The 23,830-nt window shown below is 38.8% G+C and overlaps 1 protein-coding gene across 8 annotated transcripts in view; it reads right to left on the bottom strand.

The window, feature by feature from the left end:
- Positions 1–23,830, bottom strand: part of SPHKAP (SPHK1 interactor, AKAP domain containing) — a 173,172-nt gene that overhangs the window by 2,681 nt on the left and 146,661 nt on the right. For 3 of the 8 annotated variants that reach the window (XM_070489536.1, XM_014835983.3, XM_070489538.1), the window contains 4 exons: positions 12,989–13,174; positions 11,027–11,113; positions 8,808–8,860; positions 8,533–8,717 (listed from right to left, as the gene is read on the bottom strand). In XM_070489536.1, the coding sequence (XP_070345637.1) occupies positions 8,533–8,717; positions 8,808–8,860; positions 11,027–11,113; positions 12,989–13,174 (511 nt within the window). Of the gene's footprint in view, positions 1–3,618; positions 3,723–8,532; positions 8,718–8,807; positions 8,861–11,026; positions 11,114–12,988; positions 13,175–23,830 lie in introns of all 8 variants that reach the window. The other 5 variants (XM_070489540.1, XM_070489542.1, XM_070489539.1 and 2 more) reach the window with 3 other exon arrangements.

Raw genomic sequence — 23,830 nt, 5'->3', positions numbered from 1 at the left:
AGTAGGCATTTACAGATCAAAAAATTGAGAGCTTGGGAGATGAAAAGTTGGCAGCAGGATGTATGATCTTCTCACATTCCAGACCAATGCTCTTGCATTTTGGAGTAGGAGAATACAGTATTGATTTTTATTTGGAACTCTGGGAGAAAGGATAGGTTGAAAATCTGGTATAGTTTTATGAGGAAGAAAGACCAATTTGTTAAAAAAAAGATGAACGTTGCGGTTTAGTTACTATTTGTTCAATGTTTCCTTCTAGAATTTCTTTGCTCTGCTCTTACTACATTTGGTCAGACTTTCGTGATCAGCCAGAAAACTGGAATGCTAATTTCCTTCTGGTCTCTTCCTCTCTCTCCAGTTTTGAATTTGCTAATTCATTTCAATTGACAAATTCAAGAAGTTGTCTTATAGAACGCTACTATTAAATTATGTTTTTTCTTCCAGATGTGATGGCACCAACTATTTGCACAGTTACAGAATCCAGCGCCTTATTGTACTCACTTGCCTTGTGTTGCCTTAATCAGAATAAAGCAGTTTTCTAGGCTGGAAAGTGAAATACTTAACTTTTAAGGTATGGAAACATAAGCATTATCTCAAAGAGTTTTAGGATGATATAAACAAAGAAACAGATGGGAGGCCAATGGCAACTATGTTATAGATGGTAATCTTCCAGGAAAGGACAACTTCTTAGCCATCTTTTAATATCTTGCGCCTAAACCTAATCCATGCTCAGTAAATATTGGCTGAATGACAGAAGGAATGAATGACCAAGTGAGTCACAGACATTCAAAATGATCAAGAAGACTATTTGAAATATGGAGTGATGTCCAGAATCATTGAGGATGAACCTTGTCTAAATATTCATTCTTGAGTTTTATGTAATATATTTGCACATACGTAATTTTTAAAAATGCATACCTTGGGGCTGCCTACTTAATAATTTTCTATCTATAGGATGCTCCACAAAAATGGTTGGAGGCCACGGATCTAGGCAAAGGCTGAACAGAGCCTAGATTGGGGCAGTGGTAGTGGGCAAGGAGCAAAGTAAAAGCTGGTCATGGGGCACATGTCTCATCACACTAGGACTGAGAGTGGGTGTGTATGTTGTTGGGGTGGGATACCCAAGACCTCTCTTCACTGCTCACTACAACAGCAATGGAAGGTTAGCTCCTTTCAGCTCCATCAGTCCCATGATAGAATTTCAGAGACTATTAGTTGTCTAGGACCCCTCACAATTCCATCTGGCTTTCTGTCTGTCAGATTCCTGAAACTTTAGAGAACTTAATACTCTAGGTTAAAGTGTTGCTTAAAATGCAAATACCCTCAGAAAGGGGAACATTTCAGGTGGCTATTAGCAAGTTATGGAGATGCATAAAAAAATTTTGTGAGCTGTTACTTATATCTCGGTGTGTATGAAAGATTCAAGGCGTGTTCTACTGGACAGAGTGGCAAAAACATGATGCCTCAGAGAAAAGGAGAAAAAGGCTAGGATGACTTCGTATAATTCAATTAATGAGACTTTTCTAGCTCCTACTGGCAGTCTAGAAAGTAAGTGTTCTTGGTGGAGAAGCCTTGAACATCAAGTTTCTTTGGTTTTACTGAGAGAGATTCATGTCATTGACTTCTCTTCAATATTTCCCTTAAGAGTCACCAATGGCCTTAGGCCAGACTCATCTCTTGAGTGTGTCTCCAGGCCCTTAATGTGTCTTATAAAGATGTAATCAACATAAAGTACACAGAAATATAAAATTACCCTTAGCTCCTTTCTTGCTTCTTTCTATAAATCCTGGCTCACTGGGTCACCACCTTATTCCCAACTTTTATCTCTGAGACATTACTCTAAGACACAATCAAAAGCTCTGGGGAAAATACCAATATTTGCTAAACCTTCCCAGAAGGCTCTCTGCCTCAGACCTTTCTGGAAGCCCCATACCAGCTTCTTTGTGTCTATTTTGGGCCTACTAAAGGAGGGTCTCCCCCTGTGGTGATGATCACAGGATCTTGTTGACTGACCCACACTTGTCAAAATGCCCTACCAGCTGGGTCACTCTGTCAGCAGTTTGTGGCATGGTCACAGGCTATTCCATCTCATGATTTCTAAATCCAGGCTGGTATCCCAATAAGGCAGCTTTTCAAAATGATCTGGCCCCTAAAGATAGCCTGCTCTGAGACTGCGATGACTTAATCTCAGACATCGAGACCTTGAAACATCTGCGAAGCTGATGAGCAGAAAGGTCTCACACTTTTTCTTCCTTCATTTACAAAAGTTTCTAGATAAAAATGAAGCTAAGGTTGTGAAGAAGCCAGACAATGACATTTCCAGCTTATTACTATAGCCTTCTAAAACCACGATCTACTTAGCAGCTAGGCCTAGAGTTTTTCATTGTACCTATTCATGGTATTGCCTGGGTAATTTCATAATCAGCTTTAGTACGTCAGGGATCTGGGTTTTTCTTTCCAAAGCATTGAAAAATAACAATCTAAGTTTTTCATTTCCTGCCATTTCACCATCAATAAATAATTAGGTTCCCTTCCTATGTCATAGTTGGTATTTCCTTGAGCAAATGTTTTGTCTTAGGACTAAAGAATTTACATTCTGGGATGGTATATGATTAGTAGACTCATTTGCAAAAAACATCATATTGTAGGTGGCTTTTATATTCTCAGGTGCATTTACTAAATTAGATTAATTGTTTGCAAAATCATATGGTAGAATCTATGGGAGTTTTTGCAAACTGTGTGGTTCTTTTGAAACATTCAACTTAAATTTCTGAAAGGAGCTACCATCTTTTACTGCAAGGCAAAATTCCATTTCATTAAGAACAAATGAGTTGGTCTTTATATTGCGCCTGCAATTATGGCCTGTAGAACTGTGATTCTCAGCCTTGGCTGCACTCTGGAACCACCAGGGACCTTTAGAAAACCCCAAAGCCTGAGTGTCATCCCAAGAGAAGATTCTGATTTAATTAGCCAGAGCATCAGGGTCTATAAAATCTCCCCAGATGATTCTGGCACACAGTAAGTTTGAGAACCATGACTAAGGGATTCAGTTCAAGACAGTTTCTTACATTTACAAATGAAGGGACTTAGTATTTATTAAGGACTGAACATTTGTGTCCCTCCAAATTCATATGTTGAAGCTCTAACCCCTGATGTGATGTTATTGGGAGGTGGGGCCTTTGGGAGATAATTAGATTTAGATGAGGTCATGAGGATGGGGCTCCCATGGTAGGATTCATGCCATTATAAGAAGAGGAAGAGACACCAGAGCTCTCTTTCTCTGCCGTGGAGGACACAGGAAGGAAGAGAGTCCTCACCAGGAACTGAATCTGCTGGCACCTTGATCTTGCACTTCCCAGCCTCCAGAACCATGAGAAATAACTGTCTGTCATTTTAGCCATTCAGTCTATGGTATTTTGCTTTAGCAGCTGAGCTGATGAAGACAGCATTTAATTCTTCCTTATTTTTCTTTGCTTTGTTATGTATTTCTTCAAAACTGAGACTTCAAGTGTGGTATTTTTGGAAGTTAGGTTAACAGTCAGTATGATTAACATTTTCTCTCTTATTCTCCGTCTACTACTTTGCAGGTAGAATGGAATAAGGAATTAGAGGTGAGCTTACTTCTCTTTTGCCGCCTCTTTCTTAGGAAGGCACACATACATCTGTTTCCTCTCCTCTGCTCTATACACCACCTCCAAGAAAAGGAAGTAATTCTCAAAGCAGGCCTAAAGATGAGAAAGGCACCCGATTTACAGCGAGGCCAGTCAGCAGCTCACTCTAGCTCACAGAACCTCGCTGAATTTAAACAGAAGACAAAGAGCTGGAGAGCAATCATGCTTTGGATCCCCAAAGCAAGAAAACCAGCCAATTGATGTCATTTCTTTTAACCACTTGCTTTCATGATTTTTTTTTTCACCTTGAATTAAATAGTTTAAAATTAAGTGGGGGTGGGGGGGGGAGCAGAGAAGACCCCTGGCTGAGTGGTTAAGCTCACGTGCTCCACTTTGGTGGCTCAAGTTTTCACTGGTTCGGATCCTGGGCACGGACAAGGCACTGCTCATCATACCATGCTGAGGTGGCGTCCCACAAAGCACAACTAGAAGACTTGCAAGTAGAATATACAACTATGTATGGGGGGCTTTGGGGAGAAAGAAGAGGAGGAGGAGGGGAGGGGGAGGAGAAGAAGGAGAAGAAGAAGAAAAAGCTTGGCAACAGATGTTAGCTCAGGTGCCAATCTTAAAATAAAATAAAATTAAAGGGGGCTGGCCCTGTGGCTGAGTGGTTAAGCTTGTGTGCTCTGCTTCAGCGGTCCAGGGTTTGCCGATTTGAATCCTGGGTACAGACCTAGCACCACTCATCAAGCCATGCTGTGGTGGCATCCCACATAGAAAAACTAGAATGACCTACAACTAGTATACTGGGACTTTGGGGAGAGGAAAAAAAAACGAAGAGGAAGATTGGCAACAGATGTTAGCTCAGTGCCAATCTTCTTACCAAAAAAAAAAAAAAAAAGCATACTTAAAACTAGGGTCCTTGTGAATTACATTTACAAACTGTTTTAGATCATCAGGTGGTAGGATTCCCAGCAATCTTTCCCCTGGAATTTAGTGTGTTTAAAGGCCACCTCAAATTCTGCCACTCCTTCAGGATGTTTCTTATGGAAAGGGGTCTCAAACTCTACTGCTCATCAGAATCACTTCACTCGAGGGAAGCTGTTCAAAATGTATATTTCTGGGCCCCACTCCTAGGAAGTGATCAGGGCCCAGAAGGGCCCAAGGAATATGAATTGTAAATAAGTGTCCCAGGTGATTCTGTGCTTTTGGCTTATAGTCGAGATGTGATAAATACTGTTTTCAGTGTGTTTCTCATCTCCCTGGTCCAGAATAAGTTCCTATTGTATTTCAAGTTTGCTCTTTACAACCTGAGCCTCTCTTGCTTTATGTTATCCCTACTTTGAGTCTCTCTTGAACTGGAATGTAAATTCCAAAAGGGTAGGAAATTTTATCTCTTTTGTTCCTGTATCCCCAGAGCCTCAAACAGTGCCTGGCATGTTGCACTTGCTCAATAAACATTTGATGAATGTTCTGAGTGTACAACTTTCAAGTGGACTTAGCCCTTTAATGATTAGAATAAACCATGAAAGAGAAAGCTTGAAAATAAAAGTGCCATTTATCAGAGAGGAGTGACAGTACATTGGGCACCCAGAATGTTTGGAATCTGCCTTTGGAGTTGAAGTAGGGCTGGAATTCATTATAAGCTGACTTTCAGCGCCCTCCAGCTCCAAGGCCAAGTTCATGGGCAGTGGTGGGAAAGATGAGCTGCTTCAGTATTCGTTCATGATCTCCTCTCCCCCTTTAGTTCATGCCTATATTTTCACAATGCAGGAGGGTTAATGAGCTGGGAAAACCATAAAGGGACACATGTTAACTAAATTAATCTATCCAAAAAATTGCAGAATTCACACAGATTGGGAATCAGGGTATATACCTGTGGATGGTGTTTAATACTCTAGTGATGGTGGGAAAATGACATTTCTGAACTTAACAGAACCTTTTTTCAACCTTCTCCAAGCTGATGAGTAGCTAATGAGACACGGTTGCTCTTGTGTGACACGGCCTTGGTGGGAGGCCACTTGAAAATGGCCACTTAACTACCTAGCTAATTTAAAAAACAATCAGAATGAGGTCTCCAATGCACTATTGATAAAAGAAAGGTTATCAAACTCTTGCTTAAGGGTTTGCTTTACATAACCAATGCTGTCTCAGACAACAAAAAGTGTCCATTTCTGGAGAAGCCACTATGTGCAGAGAACCTTAACTGACTCTGAAAAAAAAATGAGAAGATTTAGTCCCTAAAATTCTGTTACTTAGAAACAAGCTCCTTGAGTTGATGCTAAATTGAATGCATGAAACATTATTTAATGTTTTTCTTGATAACACTAGTGGAACGTTTACTTTCTCAGAAAAATAGCTTTGAGCAAAGACAGGTATCCTCTTTAAGAATTGAAAATCAGTGAGGATAAATAAATATCAAGTCAGGGCATGATTTACATTGTCTAGGTGTTAGTGACACGCCCCCCCCCCCCCTTGTCCTTTCACCCAATGGAGATTTGTGAGATATATACTCTCACAGAGTATTAAGCTGTTTCTTCAAAATGGTGGATTGTATAAAAATCTACCTCATTAAGAGATCATCTGAAAATGTACCATGTAATGCTCTGGAAATAAAGCTGAAAACCAGTTTTTCCAGGAATCTGAGAATGTACTCCGCCCGAGAGTGTTCTTGTTCTCCTCCCCAGTGGCAGGGGATCTTTGGGATTGGGTATAGCAAGAGGGCTATTTCACTCTACTCTTTGCATGGGCAGGCTGGGTGGTAAGGTGGGAGGAGAATTTATCAAATAGTGAACCACTCATCACCTTGCAAACAAAGGTGTGACAAGGAGAGGCTAGTATCTAGATTCAGATGGCTTAGAACTGTAGGCAGTCTTAGGCATGAAGAGAAATATAAATTACTGCTTAGAGAGAGAGGCTGAAGTGAGAAAGGACACAGAAAGTAAATTAGATCTCTTTCTCAATTTTTTTTTCAGTAGCCAATCCCACTGGCTGGTGATGCAGAGGTGGGGAAGCTGTTCTAATTACTATGTGCGTGGGCAAGATGGTAAAATATCGGGGCTGGCCCCGTGGCTGAGTGGTTAAGTTTGCACGCTCTGCTTGGGTGGCCCAGGGTTTCACCGGTTTGGATCCTGGGTGTGGACATGGCACTGCTCATCAGGCCATGTTGAAGTGGGGTCCCACATGCCACAACTAGAAAGACCCACAACTAAAGATATATACAACTATGTACTAGGGGGATTTGGGGAGAAAAAGCAGGAAAAAAAAAAAAGATTGGCAACAGTTGTTAGCTCAGGTGTGAATCTTTAAAAAAAAAGATGGTAAAAAATCTTTTATTTCAGGCTGCTAGATTTTGGCAGTGAGAATTAAAATGCAATTACTCAATTAAAAAAAAAATCCAGATTGTAACTCCAAAGCAATTTATCTTGAGAGACACACTCTGTTGAAAGGTATTTGTGGAGAAAGAGGGGTTTCAGTATTGGGCTCAGCCATCACTATCTGAGAACTCTCTCGCAGACCAGACTCTCGGGGTCCTGACTTGCTCATTAGTGAAAAAGGAACAGTCTCCATTCTGCTCTTCTCACAGGCTTGTTGAGAAACAAGTACAATGAGTACATGGAAGTACTTTGTGACAATACGATATTTTAAAAATGCATGGTGGAGGTGATAGGAAGGATCCTAAAATGGCTCCCAAGATTTTCTTCCCTAATCCTCAGTACCATGAATAGGATGAGATAATTATGCCCTTATGTTATCTCACGTGGCAAAGGGGATTCTTTGGTTAATTTTGAGTTAAAAGGGAGGCTAGCTGGTGAACCTAATCTAATCCCAAGAACCCTTGAAAAGCAGAGAGTTTGCTCTGGCTGGTGGCAGAAGGAGTAACAGAGACTGACAGCAGCAGAACATGGAGGAGGCCACATGACAAGGAATGTTGGCAGCTTTAGAGGCTGAGAGTTGCCCTCAGCTGATAGCCAGCCAGGAAATGGGGCCCTCAGTCCTACACCGACCAGGAACTGAATTAGGACAACGAACCAAACAAACGCAGTTTACTCTTCCCCATAGTTTCCAGACAAGTGCCCACCCAGAGCGACGTCTTTATTTGTGCCTTTTAAGTCCTTGAGTGGAAAGTACAGCAGCATTCATCCAAACTTCTGACAACAGAGCTGGGGTGGTTGTTTTAAATCAGTCAACTTGTGGCAGTTTGCTACTCAGCAATAGAAAACTAATATAGCAACATTATTATTAATTTGAATTGTTTTCAAAGGAGCATACACTTAAATGATGGAAAATTGAGCTTGAAGACATTGACAGATGGATTTGTGCTTTAATCTTAATTGAGATTCTGCAGCAGTTAGTGGCAGGTCTTAGAGATATGGAATTGAGTGATAGCTGCTATTAATTTTGATGTTGGCCAAACATCTATTCCCTAACTTTATATTTCTGGTGGGTGGAGAATGACTATGAGAAAGTTTGCATAATGCAAACCTGTTCAGTAGGGAATTAAAAATGCCTTTGCTTGGACACCATGCCTCAGTCTGTTTTAAACATCAATGTGGCCTCACTGTGGTTTCTAGGATATATCAAGCCTTTCCTTCTACCTTTTATTTAAATGAGTGTTGGTACAGAGGCTGGTTCCAGAGCAAGGAAACATGGAAAAAATAATAGACTCCTTGAAAAAGTTCCCATCTCCTCAATTACTTTCTCATTGTCACCAACTGGCTGAGACAAATGGAAGGTCAAAGAAACAGTAATCATGATTATATTTATGCAAGTGGAAGGTTTCAAAGTTCTAGCACAATTTTAAGGTGAAAAAGTCAAGAACAAACAGTTCAAATTCAAATAGATTAAAACGGAGTATTTACTGAGTTTCCAGCAGTGATCAAAACACAAAGCTTTATTGATATCTAAACACAGAACGTGATACCTTTTCGATTCTGTTTTCCTGAGATTTCTTAAAGTAGATGGTGGGGATCCCAAGTTCGGAGGCAGCTATCCACTGTAGAGTGGCTCGAAGTTCGGCATCAGGACACTCTGGCTCCAGGTCAAAGTTGATCACCAGCAGGCTCCCCTGGCGACTGGCTGCTCCTACTGGCACGCCAGAGGCACATTCTGAACACGGACACAACCACAGCCTTACTATGCTTTCCAGAGGGAGATCGCAGGCAAATTGTGTGTCAAAATTATGGGAACGTGGCTTACCCTCTATGTGTTCTGACTGTTCCTTAAGAATCTCCTTTTCTTCTACTAATTCACTTTGGGAGAAAACAACAGTATATGGTTGGTAACGTTTAGGAAGAGTAAGCTATAAATGGAAGATGAGGTGATGGGTCTTATTGATCTAAAAGCTTCTCAAGTTTCATTCTATATTTATCATTTTTTGTAGCATGAAGAAATACTAGGGAAATACCAAAGTGGCTTTCATGTAGGACTACTGGATCTGAAATATCCCATCTCTCTCTAAAAAAAAAGGCTAGATAAACTGCATCATTTTAGTTGGGATACTTGGTGTGGGGAACCCTGAGAGATGCATTCTTCCATTCTCCCCAACCTCCTTTCCATAAACCTTTAGAGGTTTGAACAGCCAAGGAGAGATTATGTAGGTAACTAGTTCTGATTTGAGGATTTATCCTTCTGTATTTGACTTGTCATTTAAAGGACCATATACTTCCACCTTGACACAATGATTTTTTTCCTGTGATTGCAACACAAACTTGCATTTTAGTTGAGGAAAATATTTTTGTGCATGTGTATAGTTCTTTTATCTGAAACAAGGGAAAAAACAATGAAATGCAGAACTTAAATTGTACAACAAAATATCTCAATTATTTGAAATTTTTCTTTTTCTTTCTTTTTATCGGGAGTTGGTTTAGAACAAAAGACTCATAACTGAAGCGAGTATTTCGTTAGATGTGGGAATGTTCAATATTTGAGGTGTTTTCTTATACTCAGCACTTACGAGGGAGCCTTATATATAGTAGGAGGACTCAGTGAATGCTTCCAAAATGAGAACATATGGCTCAAGAACTCAAAGGAAGTGCCCATCTTGGGAAGCCTATATTTTTGTCTTGTCTAGAAATTAAAGTATAGGGGCTCTTAAAAATGTGTCTTTTTTTCCCCTTATATTCTATACTACTGCTAAGATCTGGCTGGTAAATTCCATTTTATTTCTGATGTTGAGAGAGAATATAGTCCTTCTTTCATGCATACCTAATTATTTGTAGAAGAATGGCCAATTTCCTGAGAGTCTAGATTTTCCGCTAGATCTCTATGTGTGTGATATGAATGAAATGATGTATGGTAGATACAGTTTCTGCTACTATGGATCTGTATGGTGCTGATATGGGCGGTGGTCTTGGTTTTCCCAGAAAACATGTAGTCTTTGGGGTCCTAGGCTCATACATGGAGGCTTTCTCCATGGAAAAATGTGGAAAAAGTAGCTAAATAAATGTTCCTGAAGGAGAAAAATAAATTCATCCCAAAGTAGTTCTTTTCTTTGTTTTGGGTCTTTTTGGGTTCTTCTTTTAAAAAAGAACAAAATAAAAAGATAATGTGTAGGTTCAGCTCTACTTGTGGAAAATGGCTGTGCAGAACAACAAAGGGTGCGTTGCAACCTTCAATCACTGAGGAATACTCCCAGAGGCAGGGTGCCTGATTAAATAGTGAGTTAAAATGCTTTAGCTATAGATAGTCATTGAGGAAATCGGTCAGGGAGCAACTTTGGTCCTGTACTTCATTTTCATTTTTTCTGAAATTTCAGAAATCTCCAAATAAAAAGCAAGTCATAATGGTCAAAAATAGATTTCAACTCATTTAACTTTCCAGAATAAATAAATTCTAGATGTAGTCCTGACCTCACATTGCCCTCCCATTCTGCACCATATTTATGTAATACATATTGTGTCTCTCTAAGTGTTAGGGTCTTTTAGGTCATCATATTGTGAGGAGCAGAGTCACTGTGTAGGTATGACACCTCTCTATCATGGTACCATATGGTTTTAGACACATTTAGTACTGATAATCCCAGGTGTCGACAAGTAAAGGAAAAGCCATTCACCCTATATGCTATTGAACAACAGTCTTCATTGGTTGGCATGGTACAATTTAAATGGATTTTTGCTTCTATGTATCCAACTAGATAAAATGACATATATTTCTGATTATATGGATAAGCTTTATCTGAAATGATTATATCATAAGGTGCAGATTTGAAATCCAGAAAGCAAGTGGTGGTAGGATGGGGCTATTCTAAGCCTGAGTTCTTGCACTAGTGACCCAGAACCACATGGAACCACGTGGGGACCACAGCAGTACAGATATGATGAAATCAGTGGTTGGGCAAAACCTGAATGATCAAAATGGGTTGCCAGATGAAATTGGAGTAGCGGTCTCACAATCACTGCATCTCGGTGGCTACTTACTTAATCATGGGAGAAGATGGCATGCTTTCCTGATAAATGTCCAGGTCCATAATGCCAAGACTGCTAGTGGCACTACTGTTGCCATTGCTGATAAAGCAAAAGTTTACATATTAATGCCAGTCTCCATCACCTGGCTACACTGCCAACACTGATGTTCCATTGATCTAAGAGATCTTTCCTTTGGTCCCCAGAAGAATATTGCCTGTGTCTAGGACTCCTAAATTGATATTTATTTGTGACCAAATTAGGGGAAACACAACAAAAGGCATTTTTGGCTCAAGCCAATCATCATCATCATCATCATCATCATCACCATCACCATCATCATCATCAATGTTTTCCAATTTCTGCAGTTGTGTCACACCTGGTGGATCACACCTTGTGAGTGACAATCAGCATGACTCGTCTCTTCCTCATTCTAGTTACAGTGATAATCTTTGTATATCAGCAAGAGACTCCTTGGGTATACCCATAGAGACGAAGATACTTCTGAGAATGCTGCCTGGGAGAGATCCTGGAATGCTTGTCTATCTGCTTCTTGGTGTTTCACAGAAGCCAGTGGATGCACACCCTCCCTTTGCTCTTAAGGGGATGTTTCTGAGGGATATTCCATAGGGTATGCACCTGGCTCAATGTTTCCCTACAGGACTACAGAATTTATAATTACAAAACCGGGCAATGCCAAAGTTTACAGCTCCCTTATCTTAAAATCTCTGAGAAGACCCAATGCCTTATGTATCATGGAGAAGGAGGGATCACGCATTGAAATAAAAATGAAAATTCATTTTCATAAGTTGCACAATCAACATACAGTTTAGTTATTAACCTGGAACTTATTTACTGAAACAAAGTAGAATTGAGCCAGTTTTTAGGCTCTATTTGTACTTGCAAAATGGAATGCAACCAATTTCATCAAACCCACTGAGTTTCCTCACACCTTCTCTATTTCCCAAGGACCTCTCTTCCAATTAAGGTTTTCAAAGGGTAGGTGCTGCGATGTCATATAATGGGACAGACTTCCCTTGGGAGTACCGTGAGTAACCAATTAGACTCCCTCAATTTCAAATTCCTGTCTTGGGTTTTGTGTGGGGTACTGAATACATTCACCTACCAAAATTTGATGATGCAAACATTAGACTGGAGGCAATCAGCCTTATAAACTGCTGCTAAGTCCAAATTTCAAAATCTCTTTGGTTTTTGTCTCTATATTGAAACATTTCTCACTGGTTTTTGGAATTTTAGACCAATTGTTTAACATTGTGATATTTTCCTAAATCAAACAGACTGAACTGCCAGAAATAAAACCTTTAAAGAGCCATGCACCCAGAAGCATCTGAATCTCATTTTCCAATCTGCCTTTCTGGAAAGTCTGTGGACTTGTTGGCCCAGCTTTAAGTAAGACTTTGGGCAGAAACATAGAGATTCTTCTAGTTTTTCACCTCAGAGGGATAGTTTTTAGTTATGTCTCCAATTGGCAGGAGTCCAATCAAATCTGATCTCTCATTAGCTCCTCTCTAGCTTTTCCAGAGTAGCAGGACAGAGGACAGGGGAGAGAAAGGGCAGGGACAGTCAGGCCAAACAACGCAACACAGTGTGGAAACTTGCCTCATGTAAACCCAGCCTGGGTTGCATCTGAAATACAAATGAACCAGAAAGAAAGCATCAAACACACCAGGTGCAACAGCAGCGCCTATCAAAAAATTCACAGTGTTGCCATTGAACGCACTAGGTGGGACTTGCAGAAAAGAAACAGCTGACTTTTAACATTGGTCAAGGCAATTGGAGCCATAAGTGTATATTAAGATACCTCTCAGCACAAATCATAACAGGCAGGCAACTTGACTGAGTGGATGCTTTCCTTTTTGCTCTGTTAGGCACCCTTTGCAGAGAACCATTTAAAATGCATTTCTGGAATCTGTGTTGAGACCTGTTTCCCAGGGAAGTCAAGTGAAGAGCACGTACCTCATGGATTGCTCACTGAGCTGCAGAAAACTACTTGTGTCGTCTGGGTTGTCCTCCTCGTTGGCAAGCTGGGACCAGCTGTCTGTGCTCTCCCCACTGCTGCCAGGAGGGTTGGAGAACTCATCTGGTACTCTGCCTTCTGTTGAGACTTCAGCCTCTGGCACATCTCTGGCATCAAGGCTGTCACTGTAAATGGCAAGATATTATTACCAAGAGTGGTGGCCCAAGACTGAACTTTTCATGGGGAACTCGCTGGCTACTCTGTTGAGCATGAATCTCCACCATAGTGAACGGGATGTCCTTGGACAAAGGCGGAGTCTTTATTTTAGGCTAATCCTTCTGCTGTTGCCCTAGGTCTCATTTTGCCTTTTCAGGATTACTCTCCATCAGCTTTCCCATCTCTTTAATTGATGTCTTTCAATGGACTCCCTCCATTCATTTCAAAAACACATGGCCTGTATACATAAGAATGTGATGTACATAAATGTGGGTCAGTGGTGTTTAAAATGAAGATACAAAGAGCATCCTCCCCAAAGATTATGATTCAGTGGTTCTGCAGGGAGGCCCAGAAATGTGCATTTTAAACAACCACTCCAGGTGATTCTAATGCAAGTGGACCATGTACTCACCTCAGTTCTGGTGGTTTACCAAGTCATTTTGCCTAGTAATGCCTCTAAACATATTTTGCACTTGCAGCCACCTTTTTATACCATCTCCTTCCTGAAACCTCTGATCTACATCAGCACCACTTTTCTAGATTCGTGCTTTTTTAGATCAAGCAGCTCTCCAGACATTTAACCCTTGATCTGACAGCCCTTCTCCTTGAAGCCTTTCCTCCCTGGCCTCCCGTGAATTTCTGTCTCTCTAGACACTCCTTTTCTGGAAGCTGGTTCTCTCTTTTTCATTTAAGTTTCGCTATAGCTAGCTCTGATTGATTCACTGCCCTCTTTTCCAGGCTGTCCCTAAACAATCTCATCTACTCTCCTGCCTATGAAAATAGCTTTCAAATATGAACTCCAGCCAGGACCCCTCTTCCTGATTCTGGGGCTCTTTTACGGCTGGTCTTCTGAATATATTCAATATGTCTCATTAACATCTCAAAATCAATACATCTAAAACACACTCTAATTGCCCTCCCATCCTCTTCCTGTGTTTTTATTTCCATTGACCTTTCTGAATGGGCATAAATCTTGCAGTCTTCTGGCTTCTTCTTCTTGTTCTTTACATTCAATCAGTTGCCATGTTCTTTCAGTTCCATCTCTAAAGTAACTCTCACCTACTTATCTTTGTCTCTGCTCATGGAATTGTCTTAATTTAGGTCCTTCTGAAGTGCTAGAATTTTAGATTTGGAAGAAATCTCAGAGATTTCTTGTAGATTAGGGTGTAGAAGTTCAGTGGGGTCGAATGACTTATCCAAGGTTGCGACGAGTTGGTACCAGACATTAACCTCAAATTTTGAGACTGGTGGGCATTGCACCATTACTTCTTGCCTGAACTATATTGTATTGACCTCCTGACAGTTGAGCCCCAACCATTCCTCTTCTCTCAAAACCTTCTTCCCATTGATGCCAGATTAATGCTTCCAAGGCATGTCTTTGACCATGATTGTCAAAAACCTACAAGACCTCCCTGAAGCTAACCTCTGCCCTTCATGGCCCTCCCTGCCTGTCAAGTTTTATCTGCCTCTATCGAGTCACTCCTTAGGAAACAAAATTACTTGTTGTTCCTCATTCCTCAAATGTTCCAGGGATTTCTTGCTTGTTGGTCTTTGCCTGTTGCTGCTCCTACTGCATGCTGGAGACCAGAGTGCTTTGAACACTGTTCCTGCAGTCCCACCACCTGTCACCTATTCAACTGTAGATTGAATTTCAGTTCCACTACCTATAGATTCCAGTTCCACAACCTTTCACCCATTCAACTTGGACAAGTTTTATTTTTTTATTATTTGTTTTGAGGAAGATTAGCCCTGAACTAACTACTGCCAATCCTCCTCTTTTTGCTGAGGAAGGCTGGCCCTGAGCTAACATCCATGCCCATCTTCCTCTATACATGGGACACCTACCACAGCATGGGTTTTGCCAAGTGGTGCAATGTCCGCACTCGGGATCCGAACCAGCGAACCCTGGGCAACTGAGAAGCGGAATATGCGAACTTAACCACTGCACCACTGGGCCGGCCTCTCAACTTAGACAAGTTAATAAACCTCTTTAAGAAATATAAAGAAATAAATTAGAAAATAAGATCATAATGCATTAAAGAGATGGAAGAAATAAATTAGAAAATAAGATCATAATAATTAATGCATTTAACTTAGTGCCTGGTATATAAGTATCCAACAAGTGTTTGCTATCATTCTTTATTTGTAAATTATATAATTTCATTAGGACTTATAAGTCTAATAACACCCTTTCCTGATCTTTGCTTCTTACTATCCCTCAATGCTTCTTACCATTCCTACCTCCCTGAAGCTGTCCTTAATCTTCCCAGGTAGGGCCATCTCTCTTGAATAGTCAAAGCAATTTATCCATTTTTTTTGGTAGCATTTGATGCTTCCTAGTTTGCACTCTAGTATACATAGCTATCTGTGTATATACTATATATTATTAAGAATTTTTATACATTTTTATATATTTGGAGCTGAGCTATGACACATCAAATATTGTTTAGATGAATATGTTATTGTTAAAAGTGTCTACTTTCATAATTAGACGTATACTCTCAATTTAGATAGCTCTACTTATTAAGTCCAAAATTAGAAGATCTAAGATGTTACACTACTTGCAAGCTAACAGCATTCTGAATAACCATGGTATCGAGGTGTGGCAGTTTCTAGCATGCTGTGCTGTCAACACTTGGTGACAGCAGATCCTTAATAGGCTTGACTTTCCATTAATTTGCCTGACACAGCTGCACTCACTCACACACACGTGAATACGAGAGCTCTAGATTAGGGATCAGACCACTTATTTACTCACATAGCAGCTTGCATCAGTTCCTCATGCCCCAACTCTTTACTGCACACCACACTCTAGTGAGGTTTGCACCATAAGAGAGGAACCTACAAATTATGAATCTTGGAGTCCATATAAGAGCACAGAGAGAGAGAGAGAGAGACAAAGAGGCTGACTTTGTTCTAGATTATAAACAAATCCGAACCTTCTCTGCAGAGCGGAGGAGATGGTCTCAGCTTCACCACCCTGGAATGTAAACAAATAGCTCTAGGAATATAAACCTCTGAATGTCTTTAGAAGTCTCTATCTTTGGGGTTAGTAGTCAATCATCCTTCAATTTAGGTGCCAGTGAACCTTACTCAGGAAGCCGAATATACAGAAACATGAACATATTCATGGAAACTTTTCTCCCGACACTACCTACAGGGCCATCAAAACTAATAAGTATAGTAGAGAAGGACATTAACGGCTGCAAACAAAAAGCAAGAGCAAATTTCTCGGTTCACAGTGAAAAACATAGTAACTTGGTGTAGTGGTTACTAGACTGCTTCTCTAGGCCACTATAGGCTGACTGTAGAGAATATTGGCTTCTTCCAGTGCACGCTGTGAATTACCATCAGGGAGGGAATCGTGCCCTCTACCAATGAGCATCCCCATGACCAGCCGATACAGACATACAAAAACCCACTCTCTGCCTTAATTTGCATCAAACCTGACAGACTATCCCAGCTTCATGGTTTCCTGTAAGATGTGCTGAGGCATCAGTTGCAAACACATTTGGAGACACCTTCTCCCTCTGTCCAATCTTGCCTTTCCCATCTCCTTGCAGATGTAGGTACACATATCTCTGGAGAGCACTCCCTAACAAATTATCTGCCTGAAACTCTCCCTCCCAAGGTCTGTTCGCAGGGAATACAACCTAAGACACTTAGTCCCTTTCACTCAAAATAGTATATTGGCTGCAGAAAAGTCTGTAATTTTCCTCAATCGTAGAATTAGTACCTTTATTCTTTCTTTGAAACTGGTTAGATACTTTAATTTTTTTAAAGACTTCTAGTATAGAGTGTAGAATTTCAAAGCAGAACTTTGGGAGTATGATTAAAAATCCCCTTATTGATATGTGAACTTGTTACCTAGGGAATTTCACAACAGGCTTTGGATCCTTGCCCCTAAGATTCCTTCTCACCTCATTCTGGGTATTGAGGTGTGGCTGTTTCTAGCATGCCCTGCTGCTAACATTTGGTGAAAAGACACCCTTAATAAGCTTGATTTTCCTTTAAAAAATGTTGAGACTTCTCCAAATTGAGCAGGGAGAAAGGGAGCGAACGGATGCATCCAAAGAGACATTTAGTCAATTTAGTTAAATTCAAACGAAAGAAAAGTTCACTGATGACAAATGGAAACAATAGGCATAGTCCCAAAAGAGTGGAAATGAGCCAAGTATTGAGCAAAAGGAGAGCGCTCCAAAACCATTTGTTTGCTTAGTTAAAACATAATTTCCTGGACTAATTCCTTACTAAATTAGGACCTTATGTTATTAGAAAAACTCACTCCAGGATATTTCTTACTAAAGCGGAAGTTACATCTCAGTGATTTGACATTGAGCATCTGGGTTAAAAATAAGTCTGTCAGTATATTTTATTTTATTTCAATTTCATGCTCTATTTATAGTAAATCTCATACTCCACATTACCTAAGTGGGAATTCAGAATAAATAATGATTATCTAAAACACTAGTTTTCATTTTCTTTTGAGAGAAATTTATAGCTATACTCATTTATTTATGAATAATGCAGAAATTTGTTATGCAGATATATGCAGATGGCTTTTTCTCCCACTTCTGATCTTACAGTTCACACACAGAGCTCTTGAGGACTGTATTTGATATGATATCAAATTAAAGTGCAGAATTTCTGAGTTGGTAGAGATCTTAGAGATCATCCAGCCCAGTGTTTCCCTACTTGATTTACTGGCAAACCACAGTCATGATTTTTGACTTATCTGCATGCCCCTTGTATTGTAACAATAAAAATATTTCTTTAAATCAGTTTACTTTCTATAACCTAAATATTTTTATTTGAAAAAGAAATTTTGAGTAATTACTATAAATGGAAAACACGAATCACTTGCCATAGATAGAAGGTAACAATAAAAATAAATACAGAACTACAATAAAATCCCTCTTTCCAATGGCTCATGCAATTCTTTTAAAAACGTCATTGAAGGGGGAAATCACAATAATTAAACATACACATTTTAAGCATTTTACCTTAACTTTAAATGCATAGACATGTCTTTGTTCACCAATCTTTAGACTAAAATGGGTTTTGTTTTCATTGGTTTTCTCTACTCTTTTTTACTTTCATAATTGCTGATTTCTGCTTTTACTTTATTATTTCCTTCCTTGTATTACTCTGGGTTTAATTTGACCATCCCTTTTTAGCTTCTTAAGGTAGAAGTTTAGATCATTGATGTTAGATCATTATTCTTTTTTAAAAATAGAAACATTTAAAGGTATGTTTCTTTCCTAAGTTCTGCTTTAGCTGCATCCCACAAATTTTGATATATGTTTTCATTTACATTCAACTGAAAATCTATTCTAAGATTAGATTTTTTTCCAGATGCAATAGGCTTGAATAGCATTTGAATAATGTCTCTTTTTAAAAAAGTTCTTTCGTTGTTGCTGTTTCAGCAAATTGGTTTCAGGACCATTGTGTTATTTTCTGCATTGTCCTCATCTATATTATTGCATAGCCCGCTAATTACTTTGTTTCATATTTCTTTTAAAAATTTATTCTAATTCCCCTTGTAACTTATTTTTGACCAATAGATAATTTGGAAGTGTGTTGTTAATTTTCAAGTATTCGGGGGATTTTCTAGACATTTTTTGTTATTGATTTTTAGTTTAATTCCATTGTGGTCAGAGAACATACTCTATATGATTTCAATTTTTTTTTAAATTTGTTGATTTGTTTCATGGCTTTTGGTTCATCTTGGTGAACATTTCAAGTACCCTTAAAAAATGTATATTCTGCTGTTGTCAGTGGAGTGTTTAATACATGTTAACTGGTCAAATTGATTGAGGATGTTGCTCAAGTCTTGTATACCCTTATTGGCTTTCTGTCTGCTATTCCATCAGTTACTGAGAGAAAAGTGTGAAATTTCCAGCTGTAATTGTGGATTTGTCTATTTCTCCTTCCAGCTCCATCGAGTTTTGGTTTGTGTAGTGTGAAGTTCTGTTATTTAGGTGATTACACATTTACTATTACTATGCAAGCGGTAAGCGCCCTTCATGATGAATTGGCTTTTCTATCGTCATAAAATATCCCTTTTTCTCCCTGATTAATTCATTGTCCTGACATCTACTCAGTCTGATATTAACATAGCTACTCTATATTTCTTATAATATTTCTTTTTCTATCCTTTTACTTTTAACCCATCTGTGTCTTTATACTTGAAGTGCCCTTCTTATAGTTTTTGACAGGGATTTGCTTTTTTTGTTGTCTGACAATCTGCCTTTTAATTGGAGTGTTAAGACCATTAAAAACTAACGTAATTATCAATATGATTGGGTTTAAAGATATCATCTTGATAACTATTTTTATTAGTACCATCTGTTCTTTGCTTCTTTCCTCCTCTTTTCTTGCATTTCTCTGAATTAATTGAGAAAGTTTTAGCATTTCATTTTATCTCCATTATTGGCTTATTAGCATAACTGTTTGTTCCAGGGTTTACAATATGCATCTTAAATTTATCAGTGTACCTGCAGATTACCTTACACAAGTCTGCATAGAATGAAAGACTCTTATAGCACTATACTCCCATTTCCCCTTCCCATACTTTGTGCCATAATTGACACATATTTTAGTTCTACATATATCATAAAACGTAATTTTTGTTTTAAATTGTTATATTTTAAAGAGATTTTAAAAGTAAGACAAAATGTTTTATATTTACCTATATGTTCGCTATTTGTGGAACTCTCTGTTCCTTTGTGTAGTCCAAGTTTCCATCAGTATTATTTTCCTTCAGCCTAAGAACTTCCATTAACGTTTCTCATTGTGAAGATCTCTTAGGGCATGTTCTCTAAGATTTTGGTTTTATAAAAAGTTACTACTTAGCCTTTGTTTTTTAACAGGTTTTATTTTGTTAGAGCGGTGTTAGGCTCAGAGTAAAGTTGAGCAGAAAGAATAGAGAAGTCCCATATGTTCTCCTGTCAACGTCCTGCACCTGAGTGGTACATTTGTTTTAACCAATGAACCTACATATATACATCATTATTACCCAAAGTCCATAGTTTACATTAGGGTTCACTCTGGTGTTACACATTTTATGTATTTGGACAAAGATGTAATGACAAATACCCACCATTACAGTACCATATAGTTTCATTGCCCAAAAAATCCTCTGTGCTCCATCTATTCATCCCTTCATCCCTCCTAACCCCTGATGACCACTGATCCTATCACTGTCTCCATAGTGTTACCTTTTCCAAGAATGTCATATAGTTGGAATCATAAAGTATACAGCCTTTTCAGATTGCCTTTTTTCACTTAATAGTATGCATTTAAGTTTCCTCCATGTCTTTTCCTGGCTTGTAATAGCTCATTTATTTTTAGTGCTGAATAACATTTCATTGTCTGGATGTACCAGTGTTGATCCATTGACCTACTAAAGGAAATCTTGGTTGTTTACAAGTTTTGGCAATTAAGAATAAAGCTTCTATAAAATCAGGTGTTTTGTGTGGACATAAGTTTTCAACCCATTTGGGTAAATACCAAGGAGCACGACTACCGGATCCTATGGAAAGAGTGTGTTTAGTTTTGTAAGAAACTGCCAAACTGTCTTCTAAACTGGTTGTCCCATTTTTGCATTTCCATCAGCAATAAATATAAGTTCCTGTTGCTCCATATCCTCCCCAGCATTTTGTGTTGTGAGTGTTTCAGACTTTGGCCATTCTCATAGGGGTGTAGTGGTATCTCATTGTTGTTTTAATTTGCAACTGCCTAATGACATGTGATGTTCAGTACCTTTTCATGTGCATATTTTCCATCCGTATTTCTTCTTTGAGGAGGTGTCTGTTCAAGTCTTTTGCTGATTTATCTAATCGGGTGGTTTATTTTCTTATTATTGAGGTTTAAGAATTCTTTGTAATTCTGGATAATAATATTTTTATTACATATGTCTTTTGGGAATATTTTCTCCCACTCTGTGGCCTTCCAGTCCCTTTATTAGTGTCTTTCACAGAGCAGAAGTTTTTAATTTTAGTGAAGTCCAGTTTATTGATTATTTCTTTCATGAATTATGTCTTTGGTGTTGTATCTAAAGTCATTGCCAAACCCAAGGTCACCTAAATTTTTCCTTGTTTTCTTCTAGGAATTTTATTGTTTTACATTTTACATTTGGGGCTATGATCCATTTTGAGTTAATTCTTGTGAAGGGTGTAAGTTTTTGTCTAGATTTTTTTGCATGTAGATGTCCAGTTGTTCCAGCACTATTTGTTGAAAAGGCTATCTTTTTTTCTTTCATATTGCCTTTGATGCTTTGCTAAAGATCAGTTGACTATGTTTGTGTGGGTCTATTTCTGGGCTCTCTATTCTGTTCCATTGATCTATTTTTTTATTCTTTGGCCATTCTCACACTGTCTTGATTACTGGAGCTTTATAGTAAGTCTTGAAGTCAGATAGCATCACTTGACTTTGTTCTTCTCCTTTAATATTGTGTTGGCTGTTTTGAGTCTTTTTCTGTATCTGATAATTCCAACATCTGAAATCCTTGTTAGGACTAATCCTGCTGTTTGGTGTTTGTGCTGAGTCTTGCTTGCAATGCCTTGATTCCTTGTGTATCTTGCAATTTGAGGTTCTGAGCTCATATTTGATGGGGCTTTATCTATTGGAATCCTTTGAGACCTGGGCTTAAATATCCTGAGATTTATATTTGCCTTGGCCAAGGTCTCACAATATTGTTAACCTAATATTTATTTAAGGTAATCTACCAGCCTGTGGTTTCCTGGACCACACAGATGGTACAAATTAGAACCTCAAACATGCATTAAAGCAAGCTGTGATCATAAAATTCTTAAGGGAATTTTTTTTTCATTCTACCCAGAGCTCTAAAAATATCTTCAGGACGTGATACCTTCCCACCTCCAAACAGGATTGACATCTGGTCACCTATCTCTCTATTGTGTATAAGTGGGGAGGAACTCTATCACAGGGAATTGAGTTAGATATTTAGCTATTTTGACACATCAAACCCCATGACAACAACTCTGAGCTTAGAAAATGTAGTCTAAATATGACTAATTTCCTCCCTTGCAAATCCTGAGAATTCTCATGTTTTAATAAAATTTTCCCACTGTTCATAACAGGTTTTTCTTGGGAAAAATATCTCATGCAATAAAGGCAACCATACACCCTAACTCCAAACAACAACAAAAACCATAAAGTAAACATTTGTTGAGTGCTTATAATGGTCTAAGTACTAAGTTAAGAGCTTTATCTGAATTCCTTTTTTTTTTTTTTTTTGGTGAGGAAGATTGGCCCTGAGCTAACATCTGTGCCAGTCTCCCTCTATTTTGTATGTGGGATGCTGCCACAGCATGGCTTGATGAGCAGTGTGTAGGTCCATTCCTGGGATCTGAACCTGTGAACCCCAGGCTGCTGAAGTGGAGTGTGTGAACTTAACCACTATGCCACTGGGCTGGTCCCTGCATTTCTTTATTTAAATTTTAAGAACCCTCTTATGATGTAATTATTATTATTATTCCCACCTATAGCTAAGTAAACTGGAGTAGAGAGATGAGGGAACTTCTGCAAGGTGACGTGGTTACAAGGTTAGCTAATGGAGTTTATGTTCTATAATAGTTTTATATTGCTTCACACACACAAAAGTATATTTAATACTTAGTCCTTATGTTTTGGAAGCAGATTCAGCTCTTGAATTTCTAATACTGATAATTCCACATTCTTTTTTCTTTCATTGTTGGAAAACCAAATTAGAAATCCATATCATGAGCTGAGGGAAGATGTGCTTGGGTCATACACAGAACACAAATCTAAATCAGTTGGAGGCTTTATTCATACATATTTCCCTATTTTTTGAAAGTTCTCAGATTGTACCTATTTTAAGTATGATATTAGTGACATTTAACTCAAATTTGTATAATGAATCGTATTTATCTTCAGTGACAATCACTGTTTGATTTGAACCTACCACCACAGATCTTGTTGAACTACTAGTTCATGAATGCTCCCTAACTAGGTAACCTTCTCGGACTAAGAATCCCCAGGTGGTTTATGATCTCTGTGTTCAAGTAGATGCTAAGTCAGACACCTGGAATCTAAAATAAGGATTTTCCATTTTCTTCTATCTCACATTGAGGTAATTCTAATTTTGTTTCTTCAACTCTGATCACTTTTAAAAACTTAAAAGTCCCCATTCTTTCTGAAGGTGGTGAATAGTAAAGTGAGATATGGTACTCCTATGAGACTGATGAGTATTGTGTTTAGCTGGAGAATTAGTGATGGATAAGAATTTGACTTCTGATCGGCTTGGCCCGTACGTCATTTCGTTTAACCTCGTATTCTTCTGCTTGTACGTCTTCATGCTTTCTTCCTTACCTTATTCCAGGATTTAAACGAATTGCAAAGTTAAGTTCTCAGCACTAAGTGGCTAAGAAGGAAGTACTCAAGTGCACCTGGATCACCCCCCACCCACACTTCGTAACGATGCCCTTTACTGATGAGCATCTGAAGATGGATCCCTCTCGCTTTCCTGGTGGGGGTTGAAAAGTACTGGGGACTTCTGAGAGCTGGTGAAATTTGATGAAGGCTGTGTTCAACTTTTCACTGCACTGAAAGACTAAAATAATCACAGGGTCTTTGTACAA

This window comes from Equus asinus, chromosome 19 (assembly GCF_041296235.1).
Source record: "Equus asinus isolate D_3611 breed Donkey chromosome 19, EquAss-T2T_v2, whole genome shotgun sequence".
NCBI lineage: Eukaryota > Metazoa > Chordata > Mammalia > Perissodactyla > Equidae > Equus > Equus asinus.
The sequence above is the reverse complement of the archived record's forward strand: the minus strand, read 5'-3'. Positions and strand labels throughout refer to the sequence as shown.